We start from the raw sequence: 24,785 nt of genomic DNA, 5'->3' as shown, positions 1-24,785 counted from the left end.
TAAAATCACAAATCGTAATCTCTGCCCGATTTAGCACCAGACATCTAGGTCATTATGGTACGTGGCTGGGTGTGTGGACTTGGTGAAGGGCGGAACCCCAAAGTCTCCGACTAGACAAGTAGCAACCAAATAGAGTCGGGCAAATATTTACTTAAAGTTCATAATTCTACGGTCCGCACTTCTCCGGCCCTTTTGCCTGACTTTATCACTTGACTGATAAGCTCTGGAATCGCTTGTATCTAGATAAAGCTATCTGACAAGTCGAATGCACCGAACGCCAAATTACTGTCAGCCTTCGGCTATCAGTTCCTGAATGATCCAAGATGACTGGCAAATGCAAACGGACTGTATTCGGGTTTGTGGGTAATAATGGGGCCTTAAACTTTTTATTGCTTTATGGTGGAAAGTCACTGGCACAACTCATTTGCCAGACAGAAACACTTTCATCGAGAGGGTCGTAAACCAAATGGCTGTCAAAGATACTACACTGATTTTGGATATAAACTTTCCATTCTTTACATTTTTTATAAATTAAATTAATATATTTTTTAAATATAACACTGCTTTTGTAGCCTAGGCTAGAACATTTTATTGGTAGGAAACACAATGATGATATCATTGGCAAGATGCTTGCACATAAAAAAGATCCTTATCAGCTGCGTGACAAGATACATACATGATAGCCAAAGTAACAGAGATAAGATTTGTAATATGTTCCTTTAGCAGCAGGAAAATTAACAGATGGTAAAAGATTTCACCACACATCTGCTAATTTCCAGAAATATTCGATGGCTAATTAATTAGGGAAGTCATTTAGGTTTATATAAATATTATAATGTAGCATTTAAATGTTTAGGCTTAGGGGATTTTTTGGAACAGTTAAATTTTGATTTTCGGCACAGCTTTGACACCACATTCATCAATCAAAAACTATAACTAATTAACTGAAATTTGAATGTGATAACACACAGCCACGTGAACACAAGAGCTTGTCTTATCTAAGGTGAACCGCCTCGGCAGATTGGCAAGGACATACTTCGTTAGTTTCCGCACATATTGATGGTATTGGGATTTATAATTAATGTTCAATAACTCTTTTCGATTCGACACATTTGCATGAAAACTACATGGCATTGCAAAATGCCTTTTTCCTACTCTTGTTTGTGTTCCAAACGCAAAAGGTGTCAATCATGGCGATTTCTTGACATGGTCGCGGGTCTGGGCTAAGGCCAAACACAGACATTCGAGGAAAACTATTTCGAGTTGAATTTCCCACATGTCTCTCAATAAATTATCAACTAGAAGACCCAAATACATTTCCCTCTCCGCTGGGAAAATGGCCATGTCAAAACGAGGGAAAACAACGTAGGCCTCATTCTCAATGGCGACCTCGCCTTCGAAAAGAATTGGGTCATGATAAGACAAATAAAACTGCCAATTAGTTGGGGCCCATCATCCATTAACTTGTGTGACAAAGGCAAACCTCAAAACTCAATTTAAGTTCGAGGACCACTGAAATGTCAACAGCCAGGACGAAACGAAACTAAAGCGAGCCAAGAGCTTTGTGGCATGGGTATATATGCAGTTAATGGTGGCCACAGCCATGTGCGCATTTCGGTCGCATTTCGGGCAGTAAAGTACACAATCGCTAAAATGAATCGGGAAAAAGGCTAACAAGCTGGAAGTAGTGGACTTGGAAGATTTCCCCAGCTATTGTTTCATTTAACACAAAGCTTGGAAGCTTGCTTTAAGCTGAGGAGGCAACATAGTAGTTCGCTCTACACAGCACTCACTGTACTCTTGTTATGATGAACTGCTCGTCGGGTAATTTGATGTTTGGGTGGCTATGAATCTGAAATCTGACGCAAGTGCATTGAACTGGCCCAGCTTTGCATGAATTCGAGTCCCACACGGGGGCATTACCACATCGCCATCGGAATTATCGGAACCAACCGTGTTAGCACCCAGAGCAGCCCACTAATTATTATAAACGAAGGCATAGAGGGTCGTGTGGGGGTAAGTTTCTCGATTATTCAGGCGCAGCCACAAGAGGATTATTAATGCCGACGGATTGGCCAGCTTGGCTCGAAGATGCAGTCAGTCCTGCACCTTTTGGCATGGAGTTGAAGTTTCCCAGCTGTAATTGAGACGAGGTGCACGGAGCCAACTAATTACACTGCTGGCCAGCAAAACTTGGTAATTGATTGTATTAGTTTGAAGAAGGGTTTTTCAGTTATTTTCCACAACATGCAGCGGTGTCAAGCGTCCTCCAATTCATAAGTTTTTAATTGAATTCAACGCAATTTGTCTGCGCTTTGTTCGCAATGCTTTTGCTGCTGCTGCTGTTGCTGCTGGGAAATCGATACTGATTGAATTCTGAATCCCGAATTCTGCACTCGGTTTGACATCGGACAAGCGATTTCGATTCGAGGTCAAGATTAGCCAAGCATTTAAACCGTTACGCTGCGCAGTTATTACTTATATTTCGCGTAGATAGAGTCGCGTCGAATTAACCACACGCGACTATTTCAGCATTTACATACCTAATTTATGTGGACTTTAGCTCAACGGTTTTAAGTTTTTAGTTTTTTTTTGCAGTATCAATTTTTCCATTAAAATAAAACGTCACCAGGGGCCAGACACTGAAATTGATGACAGCCAGACGACATCGGCGGAGAAAACGATGTTAACTTGTTTTGCCATCGGCCTATTGTTGTTACACAGAGAGTTAACGAGTTAATGGAAAAGTTTCCTACTAGAACTAATAAAGAGAGTGACTGAGTTGGCTATAATGGTTTGTTTGCCTTATGAGCTGTGCTTTTTTTTTTGCGCTGGTCATGTTCACAATTAAATCGTATTCTTCTTTCATTTGCATTCCGCCAACCGCAAAAACAATATATTAATGCGTTCGGACAGATACATGAAAAAGTTTCCAACCAATGGCTTTGAGCGCTACTTCAATTTGTTATGGAAACTGTGTTGTTTTTTTTGTGTGTCGGAAAGTTTATCATACTTATGGGCATTGATGCAGCGTAATGTAGGGAAAACCTCGACGAAGTGGAAAAACTCGGAGGGGAAACTGAGTTACATCGCTCAGATAAAAAGTTCTGCCAATATTTGCCTTTTTTGCTTTCGCTTTCGTTATAGCCGTTCCCTTTGCCGCATTTGATTCAATTATAAGCGGATAAAAGAAGGCGAATATCAGTATACTCGTACGCATATACCCGTATTCCCATATTGGCATAATCGCATCAGGGCGGGGAAAGTGGGATCTGTTGGTCAAAGCTAATTGAATTGGATTTACCGAAGCCAAGCTCAACTCCCTGATTGTCTATTAAAACGTAATCTTATCAGGCAGCGAACGCAAACTGTCAATATTTCGTGTTATTCAACAAATAATATATATTTAAGTGCATTCGTCATGCCGCCTGTCTCACCTGTTCACTTCCTAAAAGGGCTGCCGTTCAGCCGTCAATTAGCAGACTTACCAGGGCTAAATATTATTATAAAACTGCCTACTTAGGGGAGGAGCCACTCAAAACTTTGGCTAAGTGTGAAACAAATTAGCACCTTTGCTCGGACCGGCCTATCATTGCGGAAATCACTCTACTCAACAATAAATGTGTTATATGTGTAAAAATAGCAAATGGTATTTTAAAATGTCAGAAAAGCGAGCAGCCGGCACAGAAAATTTGATTTATGCCGCATTCGTGAATCTCCAAAAATATGATTGTATTTACATAGGTTCATTTTAATTTGTTAAGCGCAAGTAATAATAATAATGCTTTCAGGATTCTAAACGCTTTATATGATATGACAGGAAGTTATAAAATAATATCGCAAGCCCGCAATGCCAGATATCAGAAAATGTGACAAAGTCCGTTGAAAGCATTAAATGCATTGCTGCAATTGCACTCCACCTTAAAACCCCAAAAATGTTCTTAACTTGTTGACATTGCCACAAAGTTCTTATCAGGTCTTCACCTCAATCAAAAGCCCCATAGCTCAACCGAAAATTGGTTCGAGATAATTTCCCCATTTGGGCAATGCAATCAAATAACTCGATGGGCCCGGCAACATGGCAACTCATTATTAGCCGGACCTGATGGGCTTTTAACCAGTCCAAGGACATGCGGCTTGGCTTCATGATGACCAAAAGTATATGTCTCGACTGCATATGGTCCGGTAAATTAATGGCTTTGCTTCAGTCAGGGCCTGTCCCTATCGCATTAAGTTTTCCATTTTTGGCATTGGGGGAATGCACACACACGTGTAGGCGACACACCATAAAAACAATAACTTTTGGCTTTAGAGGAGATCAAAAATGCATACCTAGTTTCGTATAAATTGTGTAATTAAGTATTCATCAATTTGTTATAATTGCCATTAATTACCACTATTCTGATGGTAATACACCAGACAAAGCACACTTAATCTTGAGAAGTGAAAGAAATCATTTTCTGTGCGCTGCACATCATGAAAATCGCACCCAATTTGGAGTGGACACATGAAATTATCAGTTCGGCTACAAATATGGGTTAAATATCATTTATATGAATTTTTATAGTCTTATGGGGCTTAAGTGCTTTAATTTCATCGATAAACACGTGCACTGTCTTGTGGGGCAGACTGAAGTCCGTGTGCGAGTGCAAAAACTATATGTAAATATTTTTCAGAGCCGAACACTCGAAATGCATACAAAAAAGCCCACGTCAAGAGTGACGTCACATTTGAGCCCGAACTGAAGTCCGAAGTCGAAACAAAAGCGGTAAAAAAACCGGCTTTTACATAGACTGGCTCAGATGGATCGACTCTTTGTGCTGGCCTGGGAATCACTCTGTTTTGGCCTTATCTCAGACTCGGACTCGGAATCCATGTTATTCATGCTCGGCGATTAACCAGATCACGTGCCCTGTGAGTCCCCCAGCGATGGTCGAAAGACCAGCCTCCTCAGTTGGTCAGCAGGGTGAATAAGTTATTGGCCGGGGCAGTAAACATGTAAATATAACTGGCACTTTGTTCCCGGGTATTTTTTTTTTTTTTCAGAGTAGCGATCTACCCTCCCGCTTGCGTTTACACATGCTTTAAGTTTATCTTTCCGCCGAGTCATGCCAATGAGCGCATTGGCCAGCCGGTGCAAATTCTTAGCCCGATCATCAGACGGCGCTCAAACAGCCGAGCTTCGATACTCGGTTACTTAGGTATACTTCGATACTTGGATACTCGGAACTCGACCCCACAGATACTCACAATGGGATAGTTGAGGTATGTGTACGGTATGCACACCCCCAGACGGAACTGCAAACACCTGTCCACACAAATCACGATGCAATTGTCACTGACCATAAAATATTCTTGGCAACAGAGCCAAATTAAGGGTAGAATGACTTATAAGCCCTGTGATATATGACTTAAATGTGTTTAAATAGATTTAATATAAAATGCGGCAATCTCAGTGATGTCACATGTAATTATTTAAGATTTTTCAGTGTGGCACTTTTATTAAAATCAACTAAAATTAGGTTTGCTTAGATAACAAACTCAGTGAATAGTTTAAATTGACAACAAAAGCGCAAAACCCCAGTAAGATTACACATAAAGCTAGACGGCAATGCGGCTTTGATCTTAAGTCGCAGATATATTCTACCCCATAAAATAAATCAAATTCGAGGAATCCCAGAGTCTGCATGCGTGCGGAAACTCTTAATTTGAGAACAAAGTGAATTCTACTGCGATTCCCTTTTGGAAGGCGATTGGCGAACAATGAGTGCCTATATGGGTATTATCAGCACCTGCACTCGTATTTGATCAACTGCGAATTGCCTTTTGTGTTCCACTATCAATAAATAATCAAAGCCACACTTCCTTCCTTAGATAACAGTCTGGAAAATGAGAGCTTCGCCTTGATTTAATTTGATTCACATCACCGCAAACCCGCTATATTAAACGAAGGGCGTAGCGTTAAAACGAGCGTTAAATTCACACCCCTAAAATGCCGCTAAAAGATCGCTTTCACACTTTAAAATGCCATAGATAATGTCCACAGAGAGATCTTTAGATCGGCCCCAAAGTAAATATGAATTAGTCGGGTGCCATATTGACTCAGCGTCACACGCCGTAGATGGATGGATGTGGATGTGCCGCTCGGATGGGTTTTAGTTAAATGTAAAAGTTCGGGAACGTGGCCATATGATCGATGGCTGGTGGACGTTGATCGAGCTCTACATTGATAAGACTTTGTGTTAGGGGCGGATGTTTGAGTTCGTAGGGGATTAGTGGGCGATAAAAGTCGATAGAGAAAGTTAACTTGTAGATAGTGTAATTACTTCTTTCAACACACTTGAAATCAAGTGTGTTCCTATAAATAATAATCCGCAGATAAGGAGCTTCATCTATAAATATATTTTAATTAAGGCATAGCATAATTAAAATACATAAATCTTCTTGCAATGATTCCTGTGGCAAATCAGCAATTAAACGCGCCATCTTTATCGGCAATCATTCATTTCGCATCTTCTGGCATTTTCACGACTCGTTGCTATTAATAAATATATATCTTCTGGCGTAAGTAGGGCATGCAAACGCCGCTCAGACCTGACACAAAAAAAATTGCCCAGAAGAAAATTGCTTTTCTGTTGATTTTTCACAGTCTCCGGTCGCGTGTTCACAGAAAAAATATTCGGCTCGTGTGTTCCATAGAACTGTAGCAATGATGAAATGCACTGCCAAAAATAAAGTCGCCAAATACTATAACATTACGATAAATTTCAGATATATTATTCAGAACATTTCGTAGTTTTGTTTTGAATTTTTCCCAAAAATTTATGCTTTTATATTAATATTTAGTAAATTGTGCATATATTCCAAGAAGACCTCAATGACTTTTGGCTTGGTTCCCCAAACTTTTTATGAGTACTGGGAACCGGCGAGTAGAATTTGCGATGAGCTCATTAGAGTCCATTCTCCGGTCATGTTGTAAGCGGCTGATCGTCGTCCGATCTGTGTACCGACTTCGGGGATAATGCGTAGTTATAAAAAGACAGTTAGCTATAATCAAGAGCCTTCATGCGAGGCGGTCGTGTGGGGCTGATTGGGTGAGTGGGTGTGGCCCCAATGCCGATTTAAGGTAATTGACTATAAGTACCAATGACGAACTTCTGGACAGTTCCCTGGGGAAACAAAATGGACTTAAGTCTTATCGCCAAGCTACCGATAACCAATTTGTATACGTTCATTCCGGGAGCGTGCCGATTCAAAAGTTTGCCAAGTTGAATTATTATGTTTTCTGAGTCATTGCCGAGCGGGTTTTTGGTTAGCCGTAGAGTGAATCTGCTGTATCATCTTGGTCCAGCGTTTATTTCTATTTGCTTTTAATTTCACAATCAAAACAACAATAAGAAAGCCGTGCCTTATCTTGCGGACATATCTCCCCAAGTGCGCCGTCTCGCTTTAAATTGTATTGACCCTCTCTTTCGCTCTCTTTTCTTGCAGCTGGCGGCGCCCAACGGTGGGAATTTCATCAGCTGTTGTTGTTGTTGTTTATTTCGCAGAAGCAGTCGGCCTAATAAAAATGCAATTTTTATGGTTAAGAAAATAGAGCGCGGCCGCCGTTGTGTTGCACATTGGAAATTGTGCAGAAGCCAGAAGAAAATGTGTCTTGGAAAATGGAAAAGCACAAGTAGCAGCAGCAGCAGCAGCAATAACATTGAGCCAGTGATGTAATACAGAGCAAAAGTGAAGCGGCAATTGGCATTGCAAAAAAAGAAACAGATTATACAATTTGTGTTGCTGCCGCACTGAACTAGGACAACAGCAGCAACAACAGCAACACTTGCAGCAGCAGCAGCAACAAGAACAACCACTAGTGATAAAGACCGGCTGGCAACAGAGCAGCGGCCACTTGCAGCAACATAATTTCAAAGTCGGAGCGTGGGAATCGCAAATCGCGGCAGTGGCAGCAACAGCAACAGCAACAATCGCAGCAACAACGAACTCTCGTGGCTCTCCAAAACGCTCAATTCGCTCCCCGTTCTCGCGTTGGCGTTGCTCCGTTTCGCTCGCACCGCCGGCGCCTCTCGCTCGCACCCGCTGGGGAGCAGTCGCGTATATTTGGAGGCGTTGGGGCGACCGCTCACGACAGTTGTGCTTGGAACGCTTCGGAGTGAAGATCGTGCTCGTGCGATCGGTGCGCGTGATAAATACACGGCGAACAAAATTGAGTGTAGAGTCAGTCAGACAGAGTCACGAAAAATCATAATAAACACAAGTGGAAAAGCAACTGCTTGAGAGCTAAACAAAATAAAAGAAATTGTTTTTTACAAATCTCGCACGTAAATTAGCAAGCGTTCGCAAGAAACAAACCGCATACAACAATACTGAACAGAAAAAAAAAGATATTCAACAAGAAAACACAAAAAAAACCGAAAATATTTTGGCTGTAAATGTGAAGAGACGAGAGACAGCGGATTTACACCGAGTGAAATTTGTGTCATAAGCAGAGCCAAAACAAAACCGAAAAAGCCAAATTCAATAAAAGGCCATAAGTGACTGTGAAACTGTGCAACTGTGCAACTGTAAAGTGATGTGTGGTAATCGAAAAACAGCATAAAGAATGGCCATAGACCTCCTGATCCTGGCCCTGCTGCTCGTCTCGTTCCTGATCAACCTGCTGGCGCTGTGTGCCTTTTGGATAACGCCCGGCCTGAGGACCACCGCAAATCGCTTCACGATCAACCTGCTGGCCATCAATCTCATTGGCTGCTGCATCTTGGCACCCACTTTGTTTCTGGGACTGCCGGGCAAGTCAGCGGACGTGGCCACATCCACCGCCGAGACCCTGGAATTCTTCTCGAAGCCGGGTAACCATCAGGTGATACTCCGTCGCAATGGCCAGCTGGTGGAGCAGGATGGCGTCGTGGTGCGAAAGAACATCAGCGAAAACGGCGATACGGTGGAGACCTTCTTCAAGTGCAACGCCACCTACTGCCGCGAGTTGACCATCGATGAGCGCGGAGATGGTGGCTTTGTCATCACCGAAACCGAAACGCACGAGGAGAACCTCTCGGCCTTTGAGAGTTCACCCACGGAGGCTCCCATTTTGCCGCCCGTCCAACTGAGATGTTGGTCCATAGACATGACAGCTGCGCTGGGAGCTCTGGCAGTGCTGCTCGTGGTGGGGGACACCTGGTGCGCCGTCACCGATCCCCTGCGCTATCACAGTCGCATTTCGGGCGTGAAAACCTGGATCTTCATAGCACTCACCTGGGTGGTGGGCATACTCTTCGGAGGGCTTTCCGCCTTCCGAGTTCTGGACTTCGAGGCGGACACACTGTTCAGCAGACAGCGCCGCCTGGCAGTCACGTACTTGAACATCAGCAGCACCAACAGTATTTTCGGAGTGGTGTACGCCAGTGTCTACTTCATCGTAATCATCCTGCTGCCCTTCGGATTCGTGTGCGGCATGTACTGGAGGATATTCAGTGAGGCGCGCGGCAATGGGCTGCGAATGCGACAGAATGGATCTTCGCCGCTGCTGCAGAGCGCCTTGAATCTGACGGCTGGCCAGCAGGCGGCCCAGGCCAATCAGTTCTCCAATAGCTTGTGTGTTCATCGACATTCCATATCCTCGGCCAGTTCGCATGGCGGCAACAGCAGCCTGGGCTTGGGCGGTCTGCAAATGCAAATCGATCAGCGCCAACAGCCAAGGAGTTCGCCCAGCTGTCTTCGCAGGGATTCGGCCGCGAAAGTCCTTCTGCCCACCATATCCGATGATGGTGGCTCAGATGCGGAAAGTGGTACCGGAGTTCAGCTGATGCCCGTGCAGGAGCACTCACTGTCTGATAGAAATCAGAATATTATGCTGACTCTGCAAACGGCCAGTGGTGAGATCAAGAGGAACTACTCCGCCAGGCAGCTGCCCTTGTTGGGCACTTCGTCGCAGGATCTGAGGGAGACCAATCGTCTGCAGGGCATTCGTCAGGTGCACAGCTCGCCCAATCTCCACAAGTACACGGAACTCCGTCAGGATTCCCTCAGTGAGGAGTGCGGTTCGCCGCATCTTCTGGGTCACGCTCAGCGGCAGCAGCAGCAGCAGTTGCACCTGCAACATCAGCAGCAGCAGCATCATCACCACCAGCAACATCACCCGCACTTCAGTTCGCCGCGCCACCAGCAGCACGGCCACGCCCTCCAGATTCCCGCCATTCACGCCTCCCCCAAGGCCCTCAGCTACATGAGCTCCTTGCGACACCGCCTGAGCAACGCCAGTTCGCTGTTCAAGTACCGCGAGGAGTCGAGAGCCGCCCGCATCAGCATCCTGGTGGTGGTGATGTTTGTGGTCTCGTACCTGCCCTTCGGACTGCTGGTACTGCTGCAATCGCGGCTGACGGCTGCCAATTTCGGCGGATCCTCGCAGCTGGCCATCTTCATGATCCTGCTGGCCAATCTCAGTTCGCCATTCATCTTTGCCTACAGGAATAAGCGGGTGAGGCGTGGAGTCAAGCGGCTGTTTGGCCTGGACTCGTCGTCCGGTCTGCAGCGCAACTGCAGCAGCAGTGTGAAGACCAACGGCACCGCGGGACCTGCTGCAGGTGGGGCACAGTTGCAGCGCAACAGCAGCAAGTTGTCGCAGTACAGCAGCAACAGCTGCAGGTACCTCACCCCACAGAGCTCCCTGGTCGGCTCCCAGGTGCCCGTGCACACGACCTTGACCTTGAGGCCCAACAGCAGCTGCAGCACTATCATCAATTTCGGCGGTGCCAGGGGTTCAGCGGACTCCGATGAGCAGCCACCGGCAACACCACCACCCACTGCAGTTGCACCACCGCCCACTCGACCGCTGCGCCCCAAACTGCAGCGGGGCATCACCATTGTGGAGCACATTGCTATAACACCAACCACGCCCCAAAAGTTCCAGAATCGGCGTGCCAGGCTCTTCGACATGTTCTTCCGCAGCTCCAAGAAACTGCAGTCGGGCTGCCAGAGCCAGAGTTTGCCCACTGAGGTTTAAACGAGGGGGGAAGTTATGATAACTATACATTTAGGAACGTAGACAAACACTAAACTCGCTTGCTGAAGAATTCTAAAAACAGTATTCGTAATTTGTAAGTTTAGCAATTAACAAAGACAACTGTTTGAATTTGAGTTTTAAGACCAGATAAATGCTGTCCTAGAAGCTTCACATGCCAAAAAAACGAAACCACAAAGAAAGTCAAGCTAGAAAGTTTGAGATGCTTTAAAGTAACACAAAAACAAAACAAAACAAAACAAAACAAAAAACAAAGTACCTTTTAAAAAATAGAAGAAAACTGTGTACAAGTCAAATTAACAATGATTGAGAGTGACGGGAGTTATAATCCTAGGGTGGATATCAAACTGAAAAGTGGAACCAAGCCAATCCAAGTTGAGATCGTAATCAATGTACCTAAGCAACTTGCATATGAACATTTAATGTTTTACATTTTACTCAGATAAAATCACAGGAAAATAGCAAAGACAGCACAGCTTTTTCGAACTTCCCAACTAGTTTATTATTTATTGAAGCAATTGTAAATATTTATTAGGCATCCACACCGCAAAGCTTTAACTCCAAAAAAACATTCTGGCTAAACAAGAAGAGACGCATACATTCAATTCATAAGTTAATTAAGTCAATGTGCAAAGCATATGTGTATTCTAGCCTTTAAGTTGTAGAGCCGAGTAGTCTTAAACCGAGCACCTAGTGCCGAGCAGTGCTTTTTCCACCTGGCCAACTGGAGCGAGCGTCTTTCGCAGGCGGCATTTTCATATTGAAAATGCATTTTGGCCAGTGCACAGTTGGTGGTTTTCCAGTTGGCCAGAAACCAGCAGTCCAGCAGTCAGTCAGCAGTTAGTTAGCCTTTGGTTAGCCAACGGCTATTGGGCTATTGGGCCATTAAGTCAATTTGCTTTTTAGAACACCGCGGGCATTGCGTGCAGCTAAATACCTCATTAGATTTAATTTAAAGTGCGAGATGGATGGCGGCAAAAGGCCAAAGGTCGGAGCCATCGACACGCCCCATGCATAATGCATGGAAAATGTTCGATTGCCTCTGGCATTTGTATCATTTGCTTTAGTAAGCTGCAGGCCAGAAAGCTTTATACCTTAAGTTCTCCTGCTTTCCCCTTTTCCCCTGGCTGCACAGAACGCAACAAAAGCAAAACTCACACAACAAAAAACAACCTCGAATTTATATTTCTAAAGTTTATATTTTATAAAAGAGTGTGTGCATAGGAAATATCTATAAATATTCATGCATGTGTGTCGGACAAAGGAAATATTTCAAAACCAATTATTGTGATGTTGAGCAAGGGGGGGCAACCAAGAATGTAATTTCGAAATGCATTAAAAATAACTTAAAACATGTATTAATAGTTATACTACTATATACAAGCTTATGTGTGTATACATACTTTACTAAATAGTGATATTTTTTCAAATTTATTCAACTGTCATTCGCTAAACCATTCAATGTAAGCGCAAAAAGCAAATGTAACATTAAACAAAACCAATTTCAATGTGACAAATTAGCTTTTAATCCGAAACGAAAAGCAACAATTGATGGCTGATGCAAGTCTAATCCGGTATATTCCAGCCAAGCTGCTAATAAATTCGAAAATGAAACACAACACAACCAAACCATACCAAACCACAAAAAGAGCAAGAAACTATTCAAATAAAAGATTATGTGTCTTAAAAGAATTAATTATCTTGACTTTTTTTCACTGGGGGCAATTGAATTGGGGGCTTGAAGGCGGTTCTCACATACCCACGCTGATCTCCACATCTGCAGCACCAGAGGTTGGTCCAAAAAGTTCTGGGCTCGCACCAATTAATAGAGACCATTGCGATTCGAGTGAATTTATCGATCCAACCTGCTCTCAACTTTGCCGACAAGAGCTCTAGAACACGAACAAACACTTAACCAGACGGAGGGGCGCACGAGTTCAGCATTTCATTCAGTATTTCAGCACTCGATTGCCCGCCACCCATTCCCGTATTAATTGATTCATAAACCGAAAAGAAACAGCACGATATATATTAAATTCTTTATTTTTTCGTTTCGGTGTGATTGTGACATACGCGTGTTTCATTTCAAAATTAATACACATTGTACACGGAGAGAAAGATGTTGGTTATTTTCACTTGAATACCAAATCAACGAATATAGAGTTGCACAATATTTTTCTCAGTATATCGAATAGCAGATTTGATTGTCACATTTTTGAAAAAGGGGAAAGCGGCGGAGGTGTCACGATGTCTTCTGTATATGGGAGTCGGTGATTGGTACGAGTACGGGTTTGCTACTTAGAACCCGACCACGGTGATCCAACACTTGGTCAAGCCAAGTGAATTGGTGGGTATTAGAGGATTAGAGGAGGGTCTCGCCTGGGCGTTGCAGTGACTAATGGTTTGACAACGGGCAAAATATCAAAGAGCCAGCCCCAGCCATGGCTTACCTTAACAACTGACTCACCCCACCGACCGGGGTAAGTCCAAGTCAAGAAATGTGATAAGTGCGACTGATATTCCATATAGGCACGCTAATTTCTGCAGCAATGCGGTGACAACGGAACGTCTGTGTTTGGTCTTTCAACAGAAAAATGCGGCACATAAACAAAATCAGATTCACAATCAAAAGCGCTGGAGAAGCAAAAGCTGAATCTGAAACGCCGACCAGATTCTCGGACACCCCAGTGAGTATCTAGCGGATGCGTTGCTGTCCCTCAACAAATCGGTCACCGAGAGCGTCGCACTTATTTATTTACTTTATGATTCACTGCGCGTCTCGCTCTATGGTGCGTTTAATATGCCTCGGTGAGGCCTCTGACATTTTTACCCATCACTCGGCGTTGAAAAAGACTTCTGTTGTTTGCCAATTGTGGTCCGAAAATAGAATTTCCAGTTCCGAACATGACAGGCGGTGTGAACAAATTGACTGAAATATCACAGATTATATTAGCATATATATTAGCTCTTTTTAATTAGGTACACGGTCTTTCTTGCGTGAAACGTGAAACATGAAACTTGAAACCTGAAACGTTTACACGAGCTTGGAAATTAAAGAAACATAAACTAGTCGTTTAACTAAAACAATTGAGTAGCGCCGAGAAGGGCCCTTGACTCCGATTGATGAAAGGCGCGTAGAAGAGCCATCGAAACCCTCAAGCGCAGCAGCTCCAACGCTCAATGGCAATACGTGTAATTAAATTTAAAGCTCTACAAAACTATTGGATAAATTAAAAAACAATTATATATATATGTGTGCTAAAAATAGGCGTACTCGTAAAACCAACTAATTTGTTGCGACATGGCTGCATTACCAAAAAAGACAACCTGCTTCCGTGGTGTGAAGCCATAAAAATATTAATTTGAATAGCTGCATAATTAAATAAAACTAAACAAACATTAAAAACCCATTTTTGTAAGCCCGCTGAGTGGCGAGACAAAAGTAGAAAAGTGGAAAGAATGCCAAATGTCATTAGAACAGATTTTGGCATTTGGCACAGAGGCACAAATTTCGATATTTTCTTGTTTTATTCTCAGCACAAGCGGTCTGTTCTACACAAGCAAGCGAATGAATAAATTGGATTTAAACGCTAAAAACTGTCGAAAGTCAGGTGAGGAGCAAAGAAGGCCGTGTGGGTGGACAAGCTGCTGTCATCTTAAGCAAATTTGTCGATTAGGCAAGAGGAAATAAACATTGCGACTGCGACATATTGGTTTATTTTTTTTCCACCCAGATCCGTCGATATGACACGTCAGTGCGTCATCTGATGTCAAAGCGCGGAAAACTAACGACCGAGCTGAGATTATCTAAGCGCTGTGTCAATGAACCTCACGGAAGTTTTGGGCGCAGTCTGTCATAGGTGCTCGCCAAGAATTATGTATCAATATAGCCATAAATCTAAGCGGTTTTCGATTTATCCAATTTGCATGTGAACTTGAATAATCCGAGTGCATTGACTCGGCTGCACACCCTTGAGCGGCCAGAAAAATCAACACGGGGGTCTGATTCTGAGATACGGCAATGGATTTATGTTATGTTCAATATTTTGGGGATCGCCGCTTTCCGCGAAGTGCTCCGTGTATTTACAACAGCTGCAGTCTGCCCGCGCTGGAGTGCTTTGTTTTTCACGAAACTACTGCTCGAATTCAATCTGCAGACTTAGTCAAAGTCAGGCCATGTTACTCGTATAATATGCAAATATACGACAGGCCTTATCAGTTCGTCCGCTTCATTATCGCTGATGGGGCACTAGAACATCTAACAGCATAATCAAAATGATTTAATATATTTGCCTGTGCACACAAGCACACGAGCTCTGCTTTTTTCTCGAATTTCCACAATAAGTTTAAAAGTAGAGTCAAGTTTTTGGCGCAGTCCTAGGCCAAGAATCTGAAGAACTGTGCCTTTCTCACGCAGCTTACTCTGGTTTTATCTCCCATATTATAGTATACGAGTATATGTATGTGGGAGTATGGCCGCGATTCGTTTGGTTGGGGAAATGGGCCCATAAATATGCCGTCAGGCTGGCTGTCTCTGTTTTTGCCTCCGACTTATCGCTGACAGTTAACCCGCTGACGACGACTCCCGATTCACTGATTCCTAGTCCCTCTGTCCCCGGGTGACGTCACAATGGCAATAGAAACATACGAGTTTGTAGGCATCGAATGTAGCCCACCACCTCGTCGTAACACCCCCATTCCCGGAATATTTGAACCCATAGAGATCCGAGGCCAAGGGATGTGTCGGCCGGGCTGTGATTGTGGCCCGTCAACATTCAGCCAAGTTCTCTTCATGGAATATTCCATGACATGATTTAAATATTGTCGCACAACAAGCAGAAATCTTGGAGCTGGGGGCTTGAGTCTGTCCTCCCTGTAGTTGTTTATAAAGTTTTATTCTCCAGCTTATCAGGCGCCGGTCTGGGCGGACCTTTTTCGAAAATATCAACATTTTCAAATCATTTTCATACATTTTCTTCTACCAATAGTTTCCGGTAGCTTTCCTCTATTTTCCTCCTATTTTGCATATAAATTATATGTAGTTCTGTTTTTGGCACGTGCTAGCAAGTACTATAAACTAAATCGCTAAGTGCATTTCTGGGGCTGACAAAATTAAATTTATTCGAAAGTGCCAAGGCTAAAGGGGAAATATATAGATTATTGCGTTTCCCAGAAACTGTCAAGTGTGGATTCGTGTTCAAGCAGGAGCATCCAAATGACACTCACTAAACATTGGACTTTGTTCTCGATATTATTTGCAATTTCGAAAAGGAAATGGCAAATGATTCCAAGAAATGTGGCCCACAAGTGTAGGGTTATTTTATTAACGAGCTGCTTGGTTTCACATTTCTATTTTATCGTTTCTATTTAAATTTAATAAGAACAGATCATATTTTTATTAAATGGCTGTAAAAGAACATGCAAATGTGCTGCCAATATATGCAGCTCCTATAAGAAGCACACCTCTAATAAGCAAACATGCTCTGCCATTTTAACGAACTGTGTATGTGTACAATTTCTCAATTAAATTAAATTTATGTCTGCATCGACGGCAGATTCTGGGGGGCTGTGCGGTGACATGTGTCTTCTCATTATTGCTGCCAAATTACGAGCCAGTAGTCTATGAGTAAGCAGAGACAAAGAGTCGCACCAGAAGACGACGAGCTATTTTCTATGCGATGCACACGGGTTCCCATGCTAGATTTAGCCACACAGCTGTGCCTGTGGATGTGGCACCCCCATGTTCGCAAATAAATTCATTTCCGCATGGCTATATCTTTAGCAACACGCTCGCCTGAATGGCCGTTTAAATATTTATTAACAGGAGGGTCGGACAAAAAGGTTTATGGTTAAACAAACAGTTGCTACCAAAAAGCAAAACGGTTGGGCAATAATATTTGATTTGTGGCAGTTTAGTCGCCACTGGCTTTAACTGCTTTTTTTACCGTCGACATTTTCGGCTTATTGCCAAACAGTTGACTGCACTTTTCCATGCACCTTGGCAAAGGGCCAATAGCTGGAGCCAAAGAGAGATGGGGTTAAAACTTTTCCCGAAACAAGACCAGAATACTTGTATCATAACTGTGGCTCTCAAACTGCTGTTTGATTTGCCTGTTTGCACAAAAGCGAGCCGGGTCGAACCAAACTTGAATACAGCTAAGCAAATATTAGCCCGGCTCAGAGCAGCTCAGCCAGATAGCGAACTCGTCAGCATCGGCAGCAGCCACAAAAAACACATTATCACTCGTATACCAAAACATTTTTATTTATACAAGTTGCTCAAACTTTGTTTTCTTATTTTTTCTTTATTGGCAGCTCCTTTTTGGGCGCCATAGTGACTACATTGTAAACTGGAGGATGGAGTAGGATTTTCTATGGGGAAGTACCACGGCGGAAAGAGTACAAGATTGTGGAAATTCATTGAAGAAAGTTTGTGGCAAATTGATTTAAAGTAAAAAGAAACACACATTGGCAGTACGTGCCTAGCTGCCGCGGCACAGGTGGCGTATACGTAATGCTCAACCACTGATTTTCTTTGAATCCTACTGCCAAGTAAACCAAAGTCGAGGGGATTGGCTGTGCTTTACTTTTATATACCCACAATACTTAGGAAGTGAATTGCTTTAAGTAGTTGAGAGGCATTCACAGTTCTTTGGGCTTTACTAGTAACCAATAAGAATGGTAGTATCAAAAGTCATCACTATCGTCGAAGAATTCCAAAGGGAATCAATATCGTTATACGTTCTGGCCACATATAAATTGTGCCTTTTCTTTTAGTCTGCAATATTAGGGGACATTTTGCCATCCTAGTAATGCAGTTCTGTGCTGTTTTCGATTCGATAGAACCGGCTTGTTTGCTGACTTCACTACCCAGCCGAGTGCACCAAATCGTGAATTTTGTATGCCATTTCGTGGCAGAGGAGGGTCGCGGATACGGAATCACAAAAAGAGTGAAAACAATGGCAGTTGCGCCGGATGAACTTGCATTTACATGCAACTCCAAGTCTAGTGGGGAAACATCGAGTGGAATTGTGTATTAAAGTTGCACAAGAATGGCGGTTGAATCGAAATCGATTTGCGGCACCCAGGAGTGCAAAAATAAATCCTGGATAAAAAAAGCTAAATTCCATCCAAAGGAATAAATAAGTGATAAAATATTGTTAGTAAATAAATTATGTAGTAAACAGTGTTTTATTTCGTTACTATGGTATATATTTTGCAATATGGCAGTAGGTTTATTTATAGACTTCTGTTTACCTACCAAAAAAAAAAAATGAAAATGGAAATATCCAAGAAACTACTTTTCCTTACCCAATCCTCTTTACCCGCCGAGCCCACTATTAAACATTTCAGGCCCGGCAGCTGACGTCCTTGCTATTGAAAATTACTGGGTTTTTGCCGTTCACGCCAGAAAACCGGAAAGTGGCAGTGATGGAGCAGGGTGTGGAGTGCAGTGGTGTGACAACACTTAGGGTTAACCGCCAGCCACTGAGCCACCCGGCACCACCCACTCCATCAGAGCCACCATGCCCACCACAGCCACCATGGCCACCATAGCCACCAGGTCCACCCATTCCGGCCCAGCCCAAAACACTCTCGCCCAGAATGTTCTTTGCCTTTGCTTGATGGTTCATGGCGTTTTTGCCTGCCTGCCTGCTTGCATGCCAGTTTTCCATCCTGCCACTATGCCACTACGCCATCATGGCAGCCCAGCCTTCTTGCTTGTTTGCCATCCTGCCCAGAATGCCAGAATGTTAGCCTGCCTGGCATCGTGAACGTCATCTTCATCGGGGGAATGGGAAAACTCAAGGAGTGACTAAACAGCGCTGCTCCACTGTGATTAGGTGAAGAGTTGTTCGCCAAACTGCTACTACTCAGAAAATATTCCATTGAAGACTCAAAGGTATTTTTCTACTCGGAAGGAATTAGTTTAGTTTAAAGTAGGACGAGCTCCAGTCAATGCAGTGCTTTTCTTTTCAAACTTAACTCATTTTATACATTTTTGTTATTTAATCCAACATTCACATTGGTAGTTGCTACATTTAAAGCCTAGATGAAAGGCGTTCAATTTATGATTCATTGAGATTCTATTCTTTAATTAACTTGTAAGAAAATATTTATGGTTTTGTGAGTCATTAATGGGCCTTAGAGTTTAGGCCTTCAGAGTGTTTGCGGAAGCTGAAAATTTAGAGTGTCTCAGATAATTAGAATGATAAATATGTGTTGTAGCCATATGTTTTGTTTTTCTGCACAATTTACAAATATTTGTTTCATGTTGTAAATATATCAAGCCTGTAATCCAACATGCTATTTATCCAAGAAACCATGGATTCTACTCCCTGCCAAATGTTACCATCGAAGTGAGGCGAAAATTTTCAAGTGTTGACAGTATTTCTTCTGCCATCCGCAGCTGCGTGTTGGCGTGAGGAAATGAAAACCGACAACGATTATGCAACAACGCTTTCCATCTTCTTGCGGGGCAACCAGCTTCCCATTTCCCAGCACCGTGCACCGTGGGTATGATGATGGAGCGCTGGCAGTGGAATATTGTTTAAAAAATGCCACCGACCGAGATGGAAACTGTGTAAGCGTGCACCTGTGATTGAAATCGAAATGACACCCCCGACCGCACAGCGAACAGCAATCGATACGGAAGTGCAGCTGTGGTTCTGCTTTCGACTTATTATTTTTGGCCATTTCCCACGGCGAATCATTCGGAATGGAAGTGGCAACCATTCCGTGCCACAAAGCTTTCAATATATTCAAGCGAATACATTTGAAACAAAGGGATGTGACTTGCATTCAAATTTAACAATGAACTAAAATAATTGAAGCAAATTTGAGGGGCATTCAAGAATTTATAATAGACTATAATTTATTTAGAAGTAAGTTATTCCTATAAATTAAATTGTAAAATTTTCCTTTACTAATTCTTTTCAGTAAACCATTTTGTGTTCAAAGTGTGTGAGTGTGCGATTGGTTGGCATAGAACCAGGCAAAGTCAAGGTCGGACCCAGGGCAACTTTAGCAGCTGTTTGCGTGCGGTTGCATTTGAGGCGGAGGCCGTTGTTTTATTGCATTGTCATGTGGCAGCAATTGAATTTACTGTTGCAGCTGGAAAACATGCAACATTTTGTGGTCAAGCGCACGACACGTGCTCACCGGGGGATGTGCTGCATGTGTTGCTCTTGCTGACCATGTTCCGTCCAACGGGGCGGATGGGTGATCTGTTCAGGCCGCATACTGACAAATTGCCGACAGAAATTTCCGCTGGATTTTCGCCTTAATGGCACATTTTCGATAAAGCTGTCAGACTTCTGACACTCTGCACTCACTCATTGACTGACACTTTGCATTTGATTTTAGAAAAATTCGGCCAATAGCCAAACATTTGTATACCTCTGTGGCCGCTGGTCACTGGAGTTTTTCCATGTATTTAAAAGGCGTCTGTTTTATTTACGCAAAGTTCACAGTCGAATAGCCGATTTTTGTGTGTGGTTTTTTTTGGGTATTTCCAATTGACGTTGAGTTTTGTTTATGTTCATGCTGTTGGTTTGGGATTTTTTATTTTTACTCTTCTTTTAGTATGCTAGAAATACCACTGCGGAGGCCTATTTAAACACAACGAATTTGGAAATACACTTGACGAAGGTATGCTATAACAAGCTTCTTGTTCAAAGGTACAATAAAAAAGAGTTTGATATGGTTTTAAAGAAATTTAAAATGGCATATACCTTATTGTCTAAAACACGCACTGATTTTGCATTTTTTGTGAATACCCCACTAATAAAGAGTATATAGACTGCAAAAGAAATATTGTAGTGTGGTGAATGGACAACATTTGGAATACCGCGCAAAAATAAATTGCCGCTACAGTGGGCTAAATGTAAGGCCGCTAACGTTAAACTTTATTATATTAAAGCTTTGTTAATTGAAATTTTTTCAGGCTTAGGTTAAAGTTCATCATGTGGATATTTTTTATGCAAGTCAGTATTGTTTCACTCCTAATTGGATTAACTAATCTTTTGTGCCACTGTAATTTGCCCTCTAGGTCAAAGCTCCGCATGCATTCAGAGTCGGCAAAGGGAAAAATTAAAATAATAATCCGACAATAACAACAATTTTTTGTGTGGAATTAATAAATGCGTATAATAAGTCCGTTGTTGGCAGCAGCAACAAAAGCTAGCTCATAATACATTTGTATTCAATTTTTTTTTGTAGTAGCACATCTCATGATTAAGTAAAGTAGATTTCCAACTGCCATTTTGGGTTTCCCAGCCAACTCGCTGCGATTGCATCGGCCTTTTGGGAATTTTGAATGCGTGTAGTGGGTGTGGATTTTGGTCTAAGCCAAATTGGCTCCACTTCGATCGATTTAAGCAGCGAAGCGATAGCCACTTTGGGCAGAATAGAAATAAAAATTGAACGGGTTTTAAATCGTTCATCGCATTGTCGATGGCAACTAAGTTTTGTTTGCTTCGCTCCCCCAGCGGGAAAAGTTTAAACAATTGGCGAAAATCACACAGCCGAAGAGAGAAAAGAAAAGCAGAAGAACAGCAAACGAATCCCAAACAAATAATCATGCCAAACACGCCGAACTGTACGCAAGTGTAGACTTCCACTTCCGGCGACGATGCACTGCCCATTGAGGGTCACTCAACGGCGACCTTTGCTCTTTGACAGGTCAACTGTCGCCAAGCGTTCTCGTTCTCGTTCTTGTGGGTCTAAAATCCGACTATCGAACTCACGTTCGCAATTGAAAATAGATTTTAATTACGGGTGGCCACAAATAAATTTCAGTTAAGGCAAATTAGACTGAAATTGCCTTTTTTGGGTAACCAACATCCGGTGGATGATCAGCGAAAAATGCGAATGCAAATTGATGTGATTAAAATATTTTCGAAATCAAAATATTTCTATATAAATGGGAGAGCGCTCGATGAAAAAAAGCGCGAAATAATGACACCTAATAATGTGCTTTTGTTCTAATTGATTTGAATAGGAATACCAAAGCTGTGAGTAATACAAATATGAAACCGAATCGAAATATAATTTGCCGGTGCATGAGCAAGTTGTTTGGGAGATGACCTAACCGGGCAGGGTTCACTGCACTTGACAGTGCATCTGGGCCCTGTCTTCGGCCTGGCCCTTAAGTCGAGTGCTATTTGGACTTGACGTCTGGCAGATGTCTCTATCGTCATCAGATGGCTGAACTTTGGCCAATTGCTACTGCTAAGTGGGCATGACGACTGGTTTTGTTTGCCCAGCTGTAAATGCTGGCTTGGCGACCAGGTGTCTCTCGACCACATTGGACTCTGTCAGTCCGATAGTTAATTGTTTATGACGGTTTCTGTTGTATATCGTCAAAGGTTTAATGCGGAGCCAACTGCCTTTGGGTTAAATAAGAAAAACACAAGCCAAAACCGTAAAGTGCCTACTCATTTCGCGATCTGAAACTGGGTAAAGGGCAAGAGGCAAATAAATTTCGAGCAGCATTTGGCATTTGAATATTAATGACTGCGCTTTGGGTAATGGCAATAAAGGATTTTGTTGGGCATTTAGCGTTGTTAATATGTAGATAATTGTGCCAGCTAAAGCAATTATAACTCACGTTGCATGAGTAATAGGCAGCCCAGACGCATTGGAAAACAATTTCACATAAATAATTTGAATGATTTGTGGGCTCGTGTGTTTATTAATGAATACCATTCCGTTTATGGCGTCAGTACGCTTTCCGCCTCTTTTAATGTATTCCGAAATTGCCTTATCAATTCTTTCCTTTCTGCGGACCATTTACTTTTTATTTCCAGATGTGTCGCAAGATTTGCTTCCGCATTTTACTCATTGCAATGCAAAAGAGGTGCCACATCTCTATTGCAGTCGGTCGGCCGCAAATGAAAATAAAAGAGCAGTTCAATGCGAACAATAGAGCCGCCACACGAATGCTGTGCAGAATGCCACGGCGCCCTAAAACCACTTCCGCTGTTGCTGCTGCACGTAATGCCCTGATCCGTTTCCAAATCGGAGAAGTCGGGGAATCGGTGAATCGGTGAATCGGTGAATCGGGGAAGCCAATAAACGCGACAACTGATTGGCATTCCAAATGAGAGGCGCGCGTGCTGGGAGCATTGAGCCCTTTTTTAGGCGTCTATACTCGTAAATGCCAATATCATTTGATTTTACAAATCCCATGGAAAGTGGAAGTGTACCTATGGATTAACGCTCAGTTTGCGGATTGAATGGCTATTGTTAGGCGTGTCTTTTTATGCGAATTTGGGATTTCATTTGAATTTTCATGTCGCTGGTCACGCACCGACAGAATTTACAGGTCAATGAGCAGAGATCACGCTTTTAAGAGGTGTAATTCCATTGTTACACCACTGCAGAAACAATTAAAATATTAAAAAAAAAAATGTATTTCAATATTACATATTTTTATGTTGTTATTTTCATCATACATATCCAACATATTTTGAGCATGCTAATTTAATTTGTTATTCTGTTAGATAAGTGTATATAGAGACCGACTTCAGCTCTAGTTTGAAAACTATTTTAAGCATTGCCATTTCGGAGGCGTGTTATGTGCGGATTTTAATTATTTAAAATGCAAATTTTTTTTTGATTCAAGTCCACAATAACTGATTGTATTCGCTTAAAAAACAGCAATAAGCCAAAACATGTTTGCAGTCTTTTGACGCCCAATACATGTGTCGGATATTTATCTCTGCCTTCTCATTATCTTGAAGAAATTAGCCCATCGACAGGGCTGGAAAATCTTGAATTGTTTAGAAGCATTTAAATAAACATTATAGAATTCCACCTCATTAGCTAAAATATACATAAGTTACTTTATTTCACCATGACTTCGCAGAAACTACGGAAAGAGAAAAAAAATTTCCAGCTTAAATTAAATGGAATTTCCCATTCGGGATTCCCAATAAATGCTAAGAATTACGATTAGGCGAAGTAGCCAACATTGGACACTTCTTCGAAGTTGTGAATTCGCGAACTGTGTGCTTTGTGTTTTAAGGCATCCCTCGTCAAAGGAAACATGTGTTTGCATAAAATAAGACCAAATGACCTAATAAATATTTATGAAATCGATTGGGGGAGCAAGGGGCACGAGCAGAGAAACTTGTATAATAAGATTTCCTAAAAATAAAGCCTCAAGTCGAATTAAAAGCCGCCAATGCGTAAACTCGATGTCCAGATAGTTCGACTGCCAGACAACTCGGCGACGCAAGAAGCCGACTTTGAAGTCTTGGTAACTGGTTATGCGCAGAACTCTTGGCCAGTCGAAGGCAAACTGGGACCACGGAAACTATTCATAAATGCCGTTAAAGCTCGAGAGTCTAAAACTCCGAAGTGGACGATTTCCATTCGATCTCTGGCTGATTCAATGGACTCGCCTCTTGCTCCGCTTAATTACCCATTTCGTCAGCGACACGCCCAATGGCTTTGATTAAATTATTTGCCAGCCCCACAAACGGCAAACAAAAAGTGACAAAGTGCAGGCAACAAAATGTGCGACTGGCCCACAAAAGCCAACAGCGAAATACACACATCAAATCAAATTAAGCTTTGTGAAACGAAAAACGGCTAACAGAAATGGCCACTTTGCGGGCTTATGTCATCCACGATGAGTTGGAATGGCTAGATAATAATTAGATGAAGCACTCTACATAGTTTAAAGAAAATATTGTTGATTTGCTGGCGCAGAGATGGAAAAGTTGGCCAAGTCAGCCAACAGCCCGCGATT

At 42.6% G+C, this 24,785-nt stretch overlaps 1 protein-coding gene across 2 annotated transcripts in view; it reads left to right on the top strand.

The window, feature by feature from the left end:
* The window catches only part of LOC26535095, a 34,525-nt gene extending 21,803 nt beyond the window's left edge, over nucleotides 1–12,722 (top strand). For both annotated transcript variants that reach the window (XM_039375403.1, XM_039375402.1), the window contains one exon: nucleotides 7,492–12,722. In XM_039375403.1, coding sequence (XP_039231337.1) covers nucleotides 8,612–11,008 — 2,397 coding nt within the window. In that variant the 5' untranslated portion in view covers nucleotides 7,492–8,611 and the 3' untranslated portion in view covers nucleotides 11,009–12,722. The remainder of the gene's footprint in view (nucleotides 1–7,491) is intronic.
* Nucleotides 12,723–24,785: the final 12,063 nt, after the last annotated feature.

Source organism: Drosophila yakuba, chromosome 3R (genome assembly GCF_016746365.2).
Source record: "Drosophila yakuba strain Tai18E2 chromosome 3R, Prin_Dyak_Tai18E2_2.1, whole genome shotgun sequence".
Taxonomy (NCBI): Eukaryota; Metazoa; Arthropoda; class Insecta; order Diptera; family Drosophilidae; genus Drosophila; species Drosophila yakuba.
The sequence above is the reverse complement of the archived record's forward strand: the minus strand, read 5'-3'. Positions and strand labels throughout refer to the sequence as shown.